Source organism: Saccostrea echinata, unplaced genomic scaffold, assembly GCF_033153115.1.
Source record: "Saccostrea echinata isolate AGI-Se365-2 ecotype Australia unplaced genomic scaffold, CSIRO_AGI_Sech_v1 ptg000046l, whole genome shotgun sequence".
NCBI classification, from domain to species: domain Eukaryota; kingdom Metazoa; phylum Mollusca; class Bivalvia; order Ostreida; family Ostreidae; genus Saccostrea; species Saccostrea echinata.
In genome coordinates, this window is record NW_026889795.1 from 6,983,451 (window position 1) to 7,003,887 (window position 20,437).

The 20,437-nt window shown below is 32.6% G+C and overlaps 1 protein-coding gene across 1 annotated transcript in view; it reads right to left on the reverse strand.

Annotated features, from left to right (window-relative positions):
• Positions 1–4,512: 4,512 nt before the first annotated feature.
• The window catches only part of LOC133201905 (ceramide synthase 5-like), a 32,973-nt gene continuing 17,048 nt past the window's right edge, over positions 4,513–20,437 (reverse strand). Inside the window, exons 6-10 of the mRNA XM_061337696.1 lie at positions 10,771–10,863; positions 8,894–9,022; positions 8,554–8,660; positions 7,310–7,466; positions 4,513–6,901 (exon numbers count right to left, since the gene is read on the reverse strand). Coding sequence (XP_061193680.1) covers positions 6,767–6,901; positions 7,310–7,466; positions 8,554–8,660; positions 8,894–9,022; positions 10,771–10,863 — 621 coding nt within the window. The 3' untranslated portion in view covers positions 4,513–6,766. The remainder of the gene's footprint in view (positions 6,902–7,309; positions 7,467–8,553; positions 8,661–8,893; positions 9,023–10,770; positions 10,864–20,437) is intronic.

Sequence of the window (20,437 nt, forward strand, 5' to 3'; positions counted from 1 at the left end):
TGGCCAAGTGGTTCTTGAGAAGAAGTTGAAAATGTGAAAAGTTTACAGACGGACGACGGACAACAGGTGATCAGAAAAGCTCACTTGAGCTTTCAGCTCAGGTGAGGTAACGAGATGACTTCATTTTTTCCCCCAAAAATTACTTTCTAGATTCTATTTATAACCTGAATATGGTGTCTTTGTCTTCCAACTAAATCGGTATGCGAGGACAAGCTCTGTTTACAATCAATTTTTTTTAATCCTAGACATGCAGGCTACTGAAAAATAAGTTGATGTTAGAGGGCTTTCAACAATCTCATTTAACTTCAACATTTTGTTGATTCTATGGTCGTTAAAATGACCCTTTCTGTAGTTCAATCTCTCGTTAGGTCGGAATTTGACTGACATGTTTGTATCTGGCTATGGATTACTCGGTTTATCTGATTAATACAGTGTGCTCAGGGCGGATGTGAGAAAGGATGCATACTCTCCTAGACAACTGATGTCACCCCTGGTTTGTCCAGGAGTCTTTGTTTTTCCATTTTCTAATCGTATTGCTTTAAAGAATTTATGAGATTTGTCTCTGCTAGTTATGTTCACCTTTCTCCTAGCGAAACATTAAGGGCAAATTCCTTAAAAAATTTGCCCTATACACCTACTAATGCATGGATAGGTATACCATTACATTTTCATTTTTCATGTTCTTCAGGGTATTTACATACAAAGTGATATATATATATATATATATATATATATATATATATATATATATATATATATATATATATATATATATATATATTATATATATATATATATATATATATATATATATATATATATATATATATATTATATATATATATATATATATATATATATATATATATATATATATATATATATATATATATATATATAAAATTTTGTTTGTATTCTAGCCTCTGATTGGTTAATATCCAAAAAGGAACACAAATTATTTCTGTATAACCTAGTTTGGTATGGAGACACCCCCCCCCCCCCCCCCGACAACCAGCTGAAACATCTGTATCCATACAATCCTCTCATTTCCAGTCCTCGAGATTCATGGAAAATTCCATATTTAATAAATGTACCTTTAACTTCAAACAATAATTCGATCTTACCACATGTAAATAAACAACAAGGCTGCTAGGCCTGTGTATTAGTTTTTACCTCCCCTCTCTTCCCATCACTTCCCCGTTACTATGGTTGTATTATTGAGCGGCAAATTTGAACTAATAAAAAGCAACGAAATTTTACACCCATAGTTATTTAATGATTTTAAAAATTAAATTATAAGGAATGACTTTAATTCTTGGCCAAATTATTCGAGTATAACCTGGTTTGGGTCAGTTTACGCTGTTTTATAATCCGCTTCGGATTATAAAACAGCGTAAACTGACCCAAACCAGGTTATACTCGAATAATTTGCGGATTATAAAACAGCGTAAACTGACCCAAACCAGGTTATACTCGAATAATTTGGCCAAGAATTATAGTCATTCCTAAAATAAAGTAGATACTTCTGCAAAATATTCGAACCATTTTGAATTAAATCGATTTATAAAACCTGCACCTTATAAGCCACAATTTCAAAATAAGCAATTGCACAGGTAAGAGATCTTGAACACACATGTGATTGTGTTTGATTTTTTGACATAAATTCTATTGCTACTTATATCCACGCAAGAATTAAAGGGATAATTAATTACAGGAATCCTTCACTTTAAAGACACTAAAACAAGGGCGTTTAAAACTTATTTATTTGTCACTGAACTTATATTGCATTAATAATAATACAAAAAGATAACACAAATCAACAACAATCCTGAATACAAAATTAATAAAGTACAAAAATTAATTAAGGTACAACTAATTGGTTAACATTTAATTAAATATACTATATTCACCTAAATATTACAAAGTTCTTTCCATTCCTTCATTTTCTTGTAAAAAGTTTGGGACATCAAAAAATAAAACCTTTGTCATTTGTCCCTTTCATTGTTCTCAATTGTACATAAATAATCAGATATGTATATTAACGTTTCTCAATTTTACTACTAAAGAAGCCTCCTCCAAGCATAAAATATGTGTCGCATAAACTGCTTGATACACTAGATTTGCAGCTTGCGTTTGTCCTTTTCTTTTACAAACAACTTAACATTTGCTAAAAACTGTAGCATGTACATTTGTGAATGATTCACACTAAATACATGTAAGAAATTGAAAGGGGAAGAAGAGTTTAGAATACTACGGAATGCAGTGATACATGTAAATATACATGCATATGAAAAAACCCCAGAAATGAGCAAATGATGTATATGTATAAAGCTGAAAAAATCCAATTTAAACAAAAACTGGTAAAAAAAACATATTTATAAATACACAACATGTATAAAGAATATATTACTTATGTAGATTATCAACACAAAATCACTTGCAGTCTGGAAATTATAATTTCATTGAAACTCTCCATCAAGTCTAACAGCAAATTAACCTTGTAGTTAACATTTAATACAATTCTGATAGAGATGAATTTTAACCTATAAAATATTGTTACACAATTTATATGGCTAGTGGTCGTAAATAAAAACTTAATTTTCGAACACCGATATGTAGAATTGTTAGGATATGGCGATTTAAAGCTACTTCCACTACTGTAAGGTAATTTTGTTGTATTATTACTTCCCTTGTCAAACCTCGGGGGTAAGAACGTTCAAAGAACAAGGGAAATAACTCTTTGATACATCCTCTTTTAAAGGTTCAGAAATAAATTGGATTTGTGTTCAAAGAGTTGAAATACTACGAACAATTATACAGAATATAGTCAATCTCTTATGCAATGTTTATTCAAAATCACACAGTAAGATTCATTTTATTTATCTGTTTTAAAGTACTGAATTATCTGACATAATATATCTAAGTCCTATTTTTCATCCGTTACAAAGGATTTATTAAAATTAATAAATAATCTGTTTTTTAAAAGCCACTAATGCAATTTCTTGCAATGTTTACAGGTTCTGTTACAGATCCCCCCTTTCATATTACTTTAGGAACTAAAATACGATTTTTGAAGCTCCAAAAAGGGAAGTTAGACATAAAAAGAGTCAATTGAAGTCTCAACTTCCATACAGTAAAACAAGCTTATCCGAAGTGCCAGGGTCTAATAGTTTTTAGATCATTATGATTGTAATTTGTTACGTCAGCTTTTTAAAACCACAGAGAATAATATTCAATTATCTGTAAGCATAAATTCATGATAAGTGTGTTCTCTGTAGTCCTGTTTTAATCTTTGTTTTGTAAGTTCTTTTGAATTGGCATGACATTACTTTGTGTTTCCTTTTACTGTATTTCACACCAACATCTCCAGCTCTGTCACTAGAAATCAAATTCTCTTATACTTTGATGCGAGGTGGAAAAATTCCTATAATTTCATTGTTATCATTTTACAACTGTCCAGACAAAGAAAAATGCAGACAGACATGAAAACACAGATATAAACAGAACTCCTCTCTTGTTGTTTTGGCAGAGATAAAAATTAAAAAATGAGATCAATACACATAAAAATAGTCAAAAAAGATCAAAGGTATTCACAACAAACATAAAGCATATTACAAAGCTTAATCAGAAACTTGTTACAGTACTTGGCAATGAATTGAATTCGATAATAATACATGATGTAATTATTGGGGTATTTAAGGAGGCAGACTATGCCCAGTGTCAAATACATGTACAAAAGAATTTACACGTAATGGAAAGCTAAGTCACACACCTATTTAATATACATGCATTTGAGGTTCGTAATGGAGCATCTTATAAAGAGTAATGAAACACCATTCTCCTTGAATTACTTCATTGAATCAAACATAACACAGTGTAAATTCTCATACAACCTGAATATAGTAAAACACTCTTATAGCAAATTGATTTTCATGCCCCGTGGCTCTAAAATATATTGTGAATTTAAAGGATATAAAGAATTATGTTTATAAGATGCAAAATAGTCCATCCCTGGCACTTTGCTATAAACATGTTTTACTGTAGTTATGGTCATCAGAAGTTCACATTCCTGTAAATATTCATATCTAATGCAAGGTATTGATATATCAGCTAAAAATTCTTCTGTAATTGTGAGGTTAAATCATATACACTTTAATTAAAGCCTGGTTGACTGAGATTATTATTTGTAAATATTTCTACTGCACAAAAACTTATTACTAAAAAATCAACCCCAAAACTAATATTTGTTGCATAACAAAAACAAAATGCTGTGAACAGAATAAAAAATTCAATAAAAACAATGTAAATTAACAAAGGAACAAAATTCTCTAGCATATATAAAATACAGACATTACTTAGAGCAATATGGATTTCATTCAGATCAATTAAATAAAGTTATATAAAAAAAAGAAAGAAAGAAAGAAAAGAAAAGAAAAAAGATTTTGTTCAACTGGGATTTACAAAATAAATGCATGTGTTTTTATATATAGTAAAAACATATATAAACACAGCAAGAAGCACAGGTTAAACAAGGGTTTACAATGCTATTATATATTAAAACAAAGAAACATTTAGTTTTCATTGCAATTCTATCAGTAAGCACTTCCACAAATAAATTAATTTTTAATCCTTTTCGGAAAACAAATAAATCAAAATGAATACAATATAATGGTATGTGATTCATAACAAAAATTTAAGCTATAAAGCACTTGTCTAGTTATACATTACCTGGGGTACATAATAAATTGTTATGCATACAATTATACATATTCAGCTAGTACATATACAATACTTTCACAACATAAAGACAAGTTTTAATTTCACACCATAAGAACAGAGCTAAAATTGACTGACAATGTCTTCATCTTAAAGCAACAAAAACAGTACATATATGTACAAGTAGCTGACCAAGTACACTGGTACCAGCATGTACACTACTCAGTGGTTCATGTACACTGATAACAACATGTACATTCAGTGGTTCATGTACACTGATAGCAACAAGTACATTCAGTGGTTCATGTACACTGGTAGCAACATGTACATTCAGTGGTTCATGTACACTGGTAGCAACATGTACATTCAGTGGTTCATGTACACTGGTAGCAACATGTACATTCAGTGGTTCATGTACACTGGTAACAACATGTACATTCAGTGGTTCATGTACACTGGTAGCAACAAGTACATTCAGTGGTTCATGTACACTGGTAGCAACATTCAGTGGTTCATGTACACCGACAGCAACATGTACATTCAGTGGTTCTTGTACACTGATAGCAACAAGTAAATTCAGTGGTTCTTGTAAAGGTACATAAGTGGTTATTCATTAACTATTAACACATTTTCACTTAATCATTTTCAATAGAATCAGATATATATTTGAGACTAAAACACACAAACACTCTGATATTTAGCTCATCTTACATGTTCCTTTTACTCAATGACTGCCATATAAGAATCTAACTGTAAGAAACACAAGGGAGATTGTCAAAAGTGAAAAAAATAAAATCAGTCTTAAAACTTTCCTTTCATCAAAGTCTCTAACATTTTTCACATTTGGTGGATTCACGTAAATGATGATTTTTATTATTTACTGTAGAGGTACTTTTCTCCACATGGTATTAATTTATGCTATGTATGTGGTCACAAATTTTTTCATGGAAATTTGCCCCAGTGTAACTTAAGTACATTTAAAGAATTAGTGGCAATCTAAGAAATCTGAAATTTAATTTTCTACCTGCAGATTGAAATGAAATTGTCATTCCAGGAAATTATGGTTTATGGCCTCATGGGAAAAAAGTATATTTACAGTATTTATGCCTGCAAGATCATCAGACTTATCCAGACCAAAATTTCCTGACTATAGGTAGTTTTATACGGTCTAACAAGGCAACATGTACATGTAATATTCTCTGAATACCCATGATGGATAAAAATGCCAGAAACCAACAAAATTAAAACTTACAAAAAGTTAACAGTTAATGCTTCTTTTTGTCAGTACTTTGTAAAACTAAAGCATCCTGTACAATGTATAAGCACTTATTTTGAACAGATCTATTTAAGTAGAAGATTCTTTGAAAATCTCCTAGTACTGATGCAGGAGAGTGAGATCTGAAAAGCCTTATCCAGTCTATTGATCATTTATCTGTAAATATTTAACACATTAAATATTTTAAGGAAAAAAGTCTGTCTTGGATAGGTTTTTAGAGAAATAAAATTGTTCATGTCAAATAGAAATGATATAAAAAAGTGTTACCATCTTTCTAATTCCTGCAATTTTTTGATAACTCCTGCTAGTAGAATTACTTCTTGACATGTCCTTCATTTTTTGCTATCCATAAACCTTTCAATGTAAAAGGGTTTACTATTACATGTACAGATGCCAATGCAAATGCCTACTTTAAGATTTAACATTTTACAATAAAAAGAAATTTTAATGTTAAATGGTATTTAGGCCTGCAAAATTTGAAAATACTGTAAATCACATTTTATTCACAACAACTTCATTTTCGCATAATTATGTTGGACTCCCTGCTCATGAAAATTTATTCTCATGTTTACTTGTTTATCAAAGATAATACACAAATTTAACAATAACCAAAATTAGCAAAAATTATGCCTCACTTATAAATACCAAATAAATTTCTTGCGAAAATAAGGTATTGCGAAAACTTGGTGATCGACAGTAGATGCTACATAGTCCATTAGTGGTGTTCCTAAGATGATACGGTAATGATAAAGTAGACATGTGATATGGTCAACATCACGTTGTGCCGTTCATGATGTTGGCTCGTTGTCGTGTCACCATGCGGTGTCTCTGTGGCGAGGCTTCTTCTGATGCTGTCGTGTCGCCGTCATCTGTATCGGACTCTGAGTCACTTCTGCTGTCCTTCTTCAGCTGAAATCACATTAAATAAGATAATTTTACATATTTTTTTTCTTACCTGAAATCAGCTCAAAGAGAGAGCTTTCAATTAAACTGTAAAATAACATATTTTCATGGGGTTAAATTTTCTTTGTTAGAGGAAAAATATTGAATTGTGGGGATCTGATTTCATGATTGAAGAAGTGCAGTTATTATTTATTTGGAATTTAACAATTCATGGGTCGCTTTATACCACAAAAACAGCAAAAATTAAGCCCCACAAAAATCAGTGATTTCAGAGTATTTCATAATCCATTTTTAAATAAATAAGAAGTTGAGTTTCCGGCTTTTTGTGAATAAATTGAGACAAATTAAACATTTTGAATGATTTTAATGAATACTAATTAATTAAAGATTTCTATCTGGTATTTAAACACTTACCTCCCCTTCAGTGAATTTCTGTAAAATAATTTTGATGATCATGAAGGTCCACAGAATGTGTAGAATCTGTAGCACAATCAGGAGAGCGTTAAACAGGTACGCCGAGGGGAAGTAATCCAGGTACTCGTAATACTCAATACTGCTGGTGTACAGCACTCTGTTGAAAGAAAATGAAAATTTGAAAATTCATGACAACCTGATCTACGATGCTTCACATTTCATGATAAATATGCAGGCGTGAAGTCTTGTAGTTCATGCACCACATCAATTTTCAAAAAATTAGATGTATATCATCATGATCATATATTTACATTATTTATCTGCCAACTAGGAACAAAATCTGTCATTGCATGAACTATATCATTTTTGAAAAGAAAAAAATGATTGCACTATATTTTTGATGTCATGGACATATTCATGCTTATCCATCCGAGTTCATGAGAAAATGAATTGCAATTTCTATTTATAAAGAACACTAAGGGAAAATTATTAGAAATGTAAACTTATAATAACTTATATGATGCCCTGTATTGATTATATTCACTACTGCTTTAGCTGTACTGGAATATATATCATATCTGTATCATGCCTTAGATTGCTATGCCTGTGTCTACTTCTTTTCTCTGTATTGATTATATTCACTATAGCTTTAGCTGTACAGGGATATATATCATATCTGTATCATGCCTTAGATTGCTATGCCTGTGTCTACTTCTTTTCTCTGTATTGATTATATTCACTATAGCTTTAGCTGTACAGGGATATATATCATATCTGTATCATGCCTTAGATTGCTATGCCTGTGTCTAAATTTTTTTCTCATTGCGTTGCCTGGGGAAAAGCAAATTCAAAGTTAAGGATCCAATTACATGTATTAAGCATCTGTTTGTCACATCCTTAAACTTTTGAAATATATGTGAGAGCTAGGGGCCTGAAATGTACCTTTGAAACCTATTCAAAAGTACATGCTACTGTATGTGTAACACATTCAATTAGAAATTGTCCTATTGAGTATCACAAGTTTTAAATCAGTTTTTAATTATAATTATATATAATGGATGTCACATCTCTTCTGTTAAGCTCTGAGCACAGACAACCCCCCCCCCCCCCCCCCCCCCGAAAAAAATCTTTTCCTAATTTAACATTCATGAAAAGGGGAAAAAATATTTCAAAATGTTGAACTAGGATATAAAATGCTATAGTTACATATATATCATTTTTAATTTGTTTGTAACAATCAGTACCTGAGAGGGTAGATCATAAGTCTTGTAAGGATCCAAACGATGACAAACACGACAAAAAATATCTCGCAAAGCGTCTGTCTCTTACAGTACTTGGCCATCTTAGCAGCCTGTCAGGGAAAAAAGAAATAATCTGAACATGACAATTAGTGCACGATTATTTACTTGCTATCAAAATGAAAAGATACACATGGTAGGAATTTATATTAAATAATTTGGGAGGGGGGGGGGGGGCTTTCCATATAGATATCTCCACATGGAGTTAAAAATATTACTTTCATAATACTTCTCATCTTCCTATCTTCATTTTTTTTAGATTTATTTAACTCCCACCAATACTTACAGCCATCCAATAATCAACGGCATCATGTACCAACAGTACAAGTGTCCCCACCCTGACAAAGTTACACACCCAGGAGAAGTACATCAGAGTCATCGTCACCAGATGATGGACCACCATCTCTTTAAAGTCCTGAAAAAAAAGATTATTTCAAAGGATATTTAAAGCAAGTAAGTATCTAAATGTCAGAGGTCATCTTAAGTATCTAAATGTCAGGGATATCTAAGTAAGGAAGTATCTAAATGTTTGAGGATATCTAAGAAAGTATCTAAATGTCAGAAAAAACAGACGTATCATTAGAACATGTATAATGTTTGAGGATATCTATTATAAGTATTTGAAAGTCAAAAGATATGAAACATAGGTATCTAAATATTAGATGATTACTTTAGACAGTATAAAAATGTCAGAATATACCTAAAGTATCTAAATGTCATTGGATATCTTATGTAAGTGTCCAGCTGATATGTAAAGCAAGAAATTAAATATTATGTAAATTATTAAAGTGTCAGAGGATATCTAAAGTAAGTGTCTATCTAAATGTCAGACAATATCTAAAGTAAGTATCTAAATGTCAGACAATATCTAAAGTAAGTATCTAAATGTCAGACAATATCTAAAGTAGGTATCTAAATGTCAGACATCTAAAATAAGTATCTAAATGCCAGACAATATTTAAAGTAAGCATCTAAATGTCATACAATATCTAAAGTAAGCATCTAAATGTCAGACAATATCTAAAGTAAGTATCTAAATGTCAGACAATATCTAAAGTAAGTATCTAAATGTCAGACATCTAAAATAAGTATCTAAATGCCAGACAATATTTAAAGTAACCATCTAAATGTCATACAATATCTAAAGTAAGCATCTAAATGTCAGACAATATCTAAAGTAAGTATCTAAATGTCAGACATCTAAAATAAGTATCTAAATGCCAGACAATATTTAAAGTAAGCATCTAAATGTCATACAATATCTAAAGTAAGTATCTAAATGTCAGATAATATCTAAAGTAAGTATCTAAATGCAAGACAAATATCTAAAGTATCTAAATGTCAGATGATATCAAAAGTAAGTACTTGTATCTACATGTCAGATGATATCAAAAGTATCTAAATGTCAGACGATACCGATTCCAAAGTAGTCTCTAAATGTCAAATCCTCATATCTATTTTTTATTTACAAAAAGATTTAAAGATAATTATTTCCTATGTAGCTTGTAACATGAGCTTTGATTGGTTACAAAGTCGGGTGTAAATTTCCGTACACCCGACTTGAGCCGGGGGTAAAAAATGTGACTTCAAAATGCATAGTTTCTCTATGATAAAAAGCAAATAACATGAACCTGGATAACTAATATTCTACACTATGAAACATTATATAAATACTGCAGTTGAGGGTAGCAATGAAAATTGTTAACCCCAAGAAAACCATTGTCAACTGAGGCACAGCTGAGGTTGACAATGGTTGTTTTCCATCTTACCCTCAACTGCATGAATATATTCATTATACTACATGTATACATAATGATTTATACACATAAAGGTGAAGTGCCCATCCATAGATTCTGCCCTGTCAGTATTTTTGGAATTTTACCCGATTGTCCAGCAATGTTGACCGTTGCCATGGTTTCTACGTTCTATCACACCAGGCTGGTGTGGTTTCATCCTTCAGAAAGAAACTGTTTTTTTAGCTATATAAACTTTGGTTTGACAAAAATGTACATGTGACAGCTGTACCCTTACCTTACGCTTATGGTCAATCAACAAGGTGAAGGTCACAATGTACAAGGTCAATCAACAAGGTGAAGGTCACAATGTACAAAGTCAATCAACAAGGTGAAGGTCACAATGTACATGTAACAGCTGTACCCTTACCTTACGTTTATGGTCAATCAACAAGGTGAAGGTCAAACTCCAGTAGAAACCCAGTTCTATTATGTAATACCAGTACACACCACGGGTAACATTCTATAATCATAATGAAAAGAATGAATTATAGAAATGTTTTACAAAATATGCATTACAGTACATAGAGTAATAGTTTAATTTTCAAACTGGTTGTAAAAAAAGAAATAATGCATCATTTGATTGGATAAAAAAAATTATTTAAGTTTGTATAACCTGTGTTGCCTACATCATGACTTACATCAAAAACGTCTCAATCCGCTTGACGTTACATTTAAAGTATGTACAATTTGAAGGCATTTTTGAAGGAGAAATTTTATTTTCTACAATTAATGATGAAAAAAATTAATTATCAAAAACAGCAAAGCAGTTTATAAAAAAGAGTAAACTGTTCCAACCCAGGTTATACCAGTATAATTTCAGTAGCTATTTAATTCATTCTTTAAATATTACATGTTCATGTATATGATATGAAGAAAGAACAAAGTACAGTTTCAATACAAATCTGGCCCTGTATCTTTGTAAAATTAATATGAAAGTGATGTCAGGAATTAAAACCCATACTTTCTGAATCATTGAAATTACATGCAGTAAGAACATACAAATCGTTTTTCTAATATGACCCCTTAAATGCTAATTGTGATGTCATGAACTTGTGTGCATTTTCATTAAAAAATTGCAGAAAACAAAAATTTTCAGTGGAATTTTCTTTCAGATAATATACTAGACCACATGCATCTCCCACAAAGATTTTGAGAAATGTGATTTTGCAAAGGATTTTGCACAACGTAACCAAAAATTGAAGTGGGTGACGGCTGAGGACACTGTTTTCTTAAGGAGGCCGACTGGGGTTTTCATTGCACAATACTTTGTGCGTCATAATAAAATATGAAGCGTATTCATTCTTTTAAAGCAACTTTTTTTCACATAATTAATGAAAAATTAAACAAAATTAAGAATTTACAGGTTAAATATGTTAAACAGGAAGTCTGTGAGCCAATGCCAGTGATTTTTTAGGGCCGATTTGGGGCAGAAATTCGGCCCCAGTCCCAATTAAAAATATGCCTGTATTTTCCCAAAATGTATTGGAAGTTTTCAAAAAGAAAAACTTACAAAATATGTGATTAAATTCAGTTTGTTTATTGCATGTTTCTCAGTGAAGTTCAAGCTGGTTTTGTTGTTCAGCCATATTGGATTTCTTCGTAATTAGATAATTCATACCACTATTGTTCTTGATATAAGTAATTAGATAATTCATACCAAGAATAGGCTTGATTTGTTATAAAAATTGTTTGTTAAAGTAATACAATGACAAAAACTAAGTTTTTTTGACAATGTTATTTATGTGACTGGGTTTTCCTGGAAATTCCCAATTTAGCCTAATTGACACTGAAATTCCCAATTCTGAGGGCCCCAGCCCCCAGTCCCAAAGTACTGAAAAAAAACCCCACACCGAATGCTCACTAGTAATACCCCCAATCTGATGTGAATATACGCTCTCATGAATCCCACCATATGACGTGCCTAGACTAAGAGTGTGCTAAAGTTTCAAGCACCTGCAATGAGTAGTTGCTGAGAAATTTGGAATAGACAGATGCACGGAAAAACAGGAAGTTGACATCGAATTTGTACAAAATAAATCCCACCATATGGCATGCCTACGCAAAGAGTGTGCTAAAATTTCAAGCATCTGCGATGAGTAGTTGCTGAGAAAACTGCGATGAAAATTTTTTATGGACAAACATACGGAAAAACAGGAAGTTGACATCCAATTTGTATAAAAATGAATTCCACCATATGACATGCCTAGACAAAGAGTGTGCTAAAATTTCAAGCATCTGCAATGAGTAGTTGCTGAGAAAACTGCGACAAATATTTGTTACTGACAGACACACAGCTACACGGACACACAGACAGACACACAAGGGTAAAACAGTATACCCCCTCTCCTTCTGAGCGGGGGTATAAAAATCAAATTACATGTACAATTTTATATAACTGATTTTTAAAACGATTTTTTTCAATCGACAGGTAGATTGATGTCATAATAATGTGTTTGAAACGTTATGATAAACTGATGTTCTTTAAGAGGGGGTTATAAAAAATGTTATAAAAAAAATTATAAAATACAGTCCCTGAAACGTTCTACTTTCCCACTTGAACGGTGAGCGAACGCTGAACGAACGGTGAACGAACGCTGAACGAACGCAGAGCGAACGGTGAGTGAACGATGTGTGAACGCTGAACGCAACTTGGTGAACGGTGAACGGTGAGCGAACGCAGAACGCAAACGGAGCGCAAACGCGAACGCAAAGTGAACGGTGAACGAACGGTTAACGCAAGATAAACGATATATTCGGAATGCCTCTGATTTTTTCCTTGCATTGAAACTATTTTATTGTTTTATAATGTCAGGTGCAAAAAAAATAAAAATAAAAAATAAATAAATCAATCAATCAATAATAAATAAGTAAACCAATAAATGAATAAATAAATAAGTCAATAAAATAAATTCTCCAAAATTGTCCTGAGAAAGACGATGCACACACATTAAGTTTTTAATCACACGATTTTTATCGCATTAAAACATTGCAATTATTGCCGAACGCTGAAGTATAAGAGATATTTTTTTAGTTGGAAAATAAAAATGTTTATTCTTATTTGATAACAAATCAGAGAAAACTTCTGACTTATAGAATGAATTAAAGTGGTTGTAACATCCCTTCATACATCTCCGTGTTAAGGCGATTTCGTGTAAAGTACTGAAAAAAAAATTACAAAGGTCAGCGGACGTTTTGCATTTATACGCTTGTATTTTAAATTTTTAATACAATAATATATTATGTGTCATTTCTATTTTACATGATGATTTACCAGGCCCGTAGGAAGCAAATTCGGTTTTCTTTTTTTTTTTTGGGGGGGGGGGGGGGGCACAGCCATACGTTTTCAGTTGATAGTTGAGGGGGCACTACCAAAAATTTCCTGACAAGCAAAAAAGAAAAAGAACTAGAGCGAGCTCGTTGCAAAGCAACGAATAGGTCTTCCGTTGGAGCTGCGGAAGGAAGAAGTGACCTTGAGTCAAGGTCATGCCACATTCTAAAGTTATACATGTAAGCAATCTTGTAAGGGGAAGCAACTTACAATATTTCGCTAGGAAAAACTGTAAAGGAATGTACGTGACCTTGAACATTCCAAATGCCTTGCGTCAAACCATGACACACTCTTGTCATAAAACCCAATCTGTGTGTTACCAACTTGAAAAGTTCACAGTGACACGTCATGTTCTTTTAGTCCATACATACAGTCAAAACATCTTATCCTTAGTGACCTTGAACTTGAGTCAAGGCCATGTCACACTCTGCATGATACCAGCAATGTTTCACTAGTACAAATACGGTAGCGAAATTACAGTTTCTCTGTCAGTGACCTTGACTCGACCAAATGACCTTGCATCAAGGCCATAACACACACTGGTTAAAAGCAATCCCAGTCTGTGAGTTTCTGAATGGATAAGTTCAGCCATGTTTTTCAGATCATACAGCGAGTCGGAATAATTTGTTAGGTTCAACATAATGATTAAAAAATTCATTGAGAATGTTTTATGCCCAGTTTGGATAAGTAGTAAAACGTGGAGATCGGTCCTTTGGATGAGACCGTATAAGGTCTCGTGTCGGGGTAAGTGCTAGCGTGAAAAGGATCTCTCATGCTATAAATTTTGAATTTACCGGGTGGCAGTAAATACTGACAACCGGTAAGTTCAAAATTTACAACATGACAGATCCATGGCACTTGATTCTACCTCTGATTTCAAAAGATTTGCACTGTTCCTGATTTGTATTGTTTGAATGGTCTTTTAAGCTTGAATGCTGCACAGGTGCTTGTGGACAGGAACCCCCCCCCCCCCCCCCCCCCCCAATATACACCCCGGGGTCCAAGAATATTTTTATTCGTCTTTTTCCATAAATTAATCTTCTAGTACACATTTACAATGTACTCCATATGAAAAATCCATAAAAATAACGAGTCAGAGTCAGAACCAGAATCAAGTCAGAACCATTGAAAATGATCAGTCTATCTTGTATTTGGATGTAACCATAACCACGAGCTGTACATCAACTTCGGTTCGAATTTCCTTTCTTAACGAGTAACGCTATTCAGCGTTCTCACACAACGTCTATATTCGAAACCCTGTATTTTAATGTAAAACCTTGTAAGTATTTTAGAATATACGTTACTCACATCTGTTCTTCAGGATCTATCGTATTTTTTTTTTTCAATAAATCTGCAACGCTTTGCAAACATGATTTCATTATGGGCACCGCCATTTAAGCGTACCAAAAATTGCTACAGAGTGATTTCATTGGTCAGGGTAAATCTGGCGTCACTTCATAAATATTCAATGATTCAGTCGCGAGAACGAGAGAACTTGGTAGGAGGCAGCCACGGGTTTGTAGAAATAGAATTGACACAAAACCCGTGGCTTGCGACGGTGATCTTGTTTCGGTAGATATTTTTTGTCTTTAATCGTGCTATTTAAACGGAAGACCTTAAATAGTGTCTGTAGCTGTCACTATTTTGGTGTTTTTCAGAAACTTGATCGTAGAATTAGTCAAAGTCCACAACTGGACAATAAACTGATAAATCGGCTACAGTACATGTATAATATCTGTTTACAGAAACGACATATTGAAACTTGAAAAAAATAATCCAGAAGCAATTCATTTCATTGAAATTCTATCATGAATATTTTGTTTTAATCGATGGACTCGATAAATCAATAAACTGACCGAAGGAAAAACGTTGCACGTGCCGTAACATTCTGTACGTTTTTTTTTATTTTACATTCTACTTGCATAATATATGCACATGTACATGTACATATATATTAAACAGAAACATAAATACCAAGCCCGTCGGCATTTAAAAAAAAAAGTAATAAAACATAATTTGATTTGATCTATTTTATTTCATTTAAACTCTATTAATTTGTTTTAAAAGTATGATTGATCTTTTTCCTTTTAACATACACTCAGGGTAAAAAAAAGTATATATTGACTCGCGTAACTTTCATGGTTGTAGTTACATTTGAAAATGAAGAAATAATGAAATAATGAAACGTTGAAGGGACTGGTGTGTTGTATGGCTAGACAACGCCTTACACATGCAGAGAAATTTACCACAGGTACTCTAGGACAGGTGTGAAACCCCTAGGGCATGCCGTTTCCTGCTCTTGCTCTGCTAATCCCTATAGACAGAAAATGATCGCGACTAATACTTAATACACAAAGAAACAGAATATATTCAAGTAAACTTGGCATTGATTTTTTTTCTTGAGTATTATTGAGAATAATAAGTTTTAGTGATATACCCCCCCCCCCCCCCCCGTTTTAATTGTTTTGTGAAGTTCATCACCATGCACATTCCATCTTCTGTAATTGGAGAAATGTTTAAATTAAAAACCACTGTTTACAAAAGAAGTAAATATCGAGGGAAAAAAATTGTTATATTTTATTGATATCTTTTATAACGTTCACGCGCCTACTCAATGCAAACGCTCACCATCGAATATTACAGCTTTCCAGTCATTCGACAATTTCAGGGAAATGCTTGCACATTAATACAGTAAAGTGAAATTATTTAAATGAATTATATTGTTCAAAATTTGGTAAAAAAAAACATGAACAGTATATAGATATATTTTCTTCCTCATAGGAATGCTGAAAACTGTTAATCGGAACTCGCACTGACTATTGTTTAGCACGTGTATGTAACATTGCAGTTCGCATATAATTTGAAAAGAGAAGTTATTAGAACTTATATTTCCGACATTAAAATTTGTCACGTTAAACTCTCAAATGACTCAGCTTATAAATAGTTTTCTTGATACTATTTTAAAAAAGATGTCGCTTTAGTATTGATATATAACTTAACAAAATTAACAATAATAAATAAAATTAAAAAAAAAACGATTAAATATATTCTGCTTTATATTTTTTTTTTGTTCATTCATTATTTTCACCTTTCGCGAAATACAAGAAAATACTTTCATAAATATACATACAGTCCCTGAAACGTTCTACTTTCCCACTTGAACGGTGAGCAAACGCTGAGCGAACGGTGAACGAACTCTGAACGAACGCAGAGCGAACGGTGAGTGAACGATGTGTGAACGCTGAACGCAACTTGGTGAACGATGTGTGAACGGTGAACGGTGAGCGAACGCAGAACGCGAACGGAGCGCAAACGCGAACGCAAAGTGAACGGTGAACGCAAGATGAACGATATATTCGGAATGCTTCTGATCTTTTCCTTGCATTGAAACTATTTTACTGTATCATAATGTCAGGTGCCAAAAAAAAAAAAAAATAATAAATAAGTAAACAAATTAATGAATGAATAAATAAGTCAATAAAATAAATTCTCCAAAATTGTCCTAAGAAAGACGATGCATGCACATTAAGTTTTTAATCACATGATTTTTATCGCATTAAAACATTGCAATTGTTGCCGAACGCTGAAGTATAAAAGATATTGTTTTTAGTTGGAAAATAAAAATGTTTATTCTTATTTGATAACAAATCAGAGAAAACTTATGATTTATAGAATGAATTAAAGCAGTTGTAACTTATATTCATATATATATCTCCGTGTCAAGGCAATTTCGTGTAAAGTAATGAAAAAAAAATTACATTTATACGCTCATATTTTAGATTTTTAATACAATAATATATTATGTGTCATTTCTATTTTTTCATTATGATTTATTGAGCAGACGTCCACATGTGTCTCTAGATGGCCGTGATTATATACTCGGACAAGATGATACAAAGATACATATTCATATTATTTGTTATAAATTCAATTTTCAGAACATGATATTTAAGTAATATGATGTTATAGTTTTTATTAAACAGACAAATGAGAGAGAGAGAGAGAGTACTATTCAGTTTTAGCCCCCCCCCCTTCTTTCAGGCTTCACGAAATGTGTGTACCTATATCAAACAAAAACTCTGAATTTTTTTTTCTAAATATATCAGACAATGAAAGGAACTTTTTTTTTTTTTTATCAACAAATCATATCCATTTGTTTGACAGTCATACTCGTTTTTATTTTCCTGCTTCAAGTTCACATGAAGTCCACGTGCTTGTCCTGTCAATCAAAATCATTCGACACTGTGCAGGTGTGAAAGTTTCGTCACATCGAAGACGAAGTGCGAGTATTTCCAACAAGTTATAACATTCATTTTTATCATTTCTAGATTTGATTCCAACATTTGAATAATAAATTAGTAAAATACATTGGGCATTAACACTTAAATGTGAAACATACTCTCTGCCGATTTTAAATACCACCGCCGACACGTGTACATTTTGATCTGCTATTGTTTTGTGACTTTTTTAGATGCATGTTTGTTTTGAGACTGAAATTTTTGTTCTAAAAAAGACCGTAGCTTTTTTTTAAAATGTTAATTAAAATATTCTGGAAATACGGTACTGACTAAGTCACCGATTTAGGGGGAAAGGGGGGGGGGGGTGGTATTAATCATAACGAATGGCAAACATATAAAGTTACGGTGAAGAAGGATTTTTTTCTCTATAACGATAGACTTTACATATTACAGTAGAGAAATTCTGTAGTGCATTACATTTTAAATAAATATTTCCTTTAACCACACTATCATTTTGATTCGTTCTAAAGATAATAAATTAACAGGATATCCGCAGTACTATGTATAATCTCAGAACTAGTTCTATTATATTTTCTGTAGTAATTAAAAAAAAACGTAATAGAAATCAATATTTTCGTAATTTTGCTGCGTAATTATTTGACTTGAATAATTATATCTCCATTAACGATTTGTCGTCTTTAACAAAACAACAAAATGTTGCAGTGCTTGAAGTATTTGCACATTGCCCTTAGTTAAATTTAATATTTCAGCATCGTTCTACATAGGTACAGAATGTGCTTGTAACAACATTTATTTTCCAGAGTAATTTAATAAATAACCTAACAGCTAAGTTAGAATAATAAAAATATATATCGTAGATATTTTTCCTCATGAAATAATGATTCTTCAAACACGATATGTTAGTTAATAAATTTAAAAAAACCTGTAACTCCTTAACTACAAAAAGATAAGTCCTTTCACTTCGGAGTTCCGAATGACAATGAAAACTGAACGATAGGTGAACGCTGAACGCAAGGTGAACGCAAAGTGAACGGAACGAAGAGCGAACGCTGAACGCTTTGTGAACGGTGAACGCGAGCGCACGGTGAACGGTGAACGCAAAACTGTGAACGGAGAGCGAACGGTGAACGCACGGTGAACGAACGGTGAACGCACGCTGAACGAACGGTGAACGAACGGTGAGCGAACGGAAAAATGGGAAAGTAGAACGTTTCAGGGACTGTACACTGCGGGATTTTAATTTGTTTTTTTTTGTTTTTTTTAAAGAGGGAATTTCGCAAAATTCCTGTTCGGGGAGATAACTCCCGTTTGTTTACGATACTAGTTGATCGATGATTTAACCGCGGCGGGGACAGGTAGGTCATGAATTTCCCGCGGAGGGAACGCGGTTTACCAGTCTCACCTGGCCAAATCCAGCGTTGTGTTTATACCGCGACGGGGCGCGGGAAATACGGGATCTGCGTTGCATGTACTGTACATGTATAGTCAATCAGATTAGAAATACAGCGACTATCAGAATTTCGGGCCGTAAAAAAGATCTGATTTTGATTAGATTTCAGGTGTAGGCGAATGTGTGTGTACTGAGGGGTTAGTTAATTCATTCAAGATTTATGATATTGTTCGTTTGGACGAAGGCTTCATAAAAATATACACACTGCTTGTACAGGTACACATCAATGAATGTTCAGATTAATTCAAAAATCGGCGGACATTAATTTATTTTAGTTATCTAAAGGCAATGTTATTTCCAGAGACATTTATATTTTCTGTTTTTTGTCTCGGATTTTTCTTTTATGTGATTTACCGGTTTACAAAGGCCTGTGATTTAACAGCTGTTCATAAACGCTGTCAATTAATATATGATCAGAGAAAACGAGACATCTCCCGGTAATTCATTTCTTATGGAACATCTTAGTATTTACCTGTGTAATTACGATGTTACAAACCGTGACGATGACTGGCCAGAAGGACTACCCGTTATGAAAACAACTCATGATCAACTCAGCGGACCTATAATTGACTTTAATATATGCTGTAAATCAATAAAATCATTTCAGTTTAACTGATATTTTATTGCAAAGATAATGGGAAAAAAAGACTTGGGATTTAGAATTTTTCTGAATTTCAAACGCTCGATATGCATATATTTGGGGCGCTCTTGCATATGCACTTATAAAACGTGCATGTTCTGTACTTGCATGCGTGTAGATTGTATGTATCCTTAAAACCTTAAGAGAGCTGATAAATGTGTTCTGATTTTCAGCAAAAATAATGGGAACCTATAAATAATTACATGTTTATCATTTTGTTCGCATACAATAACAAGTTAAGTAGAAAAAAATAATTTGTTCAAGGTTAGGTGTCTAATAAATTTGTAATATTCAAATACAGTTACACATGTATGTCTCATTCTACATATTTTGGAGGCGCGTGTGAATGTGGGATTT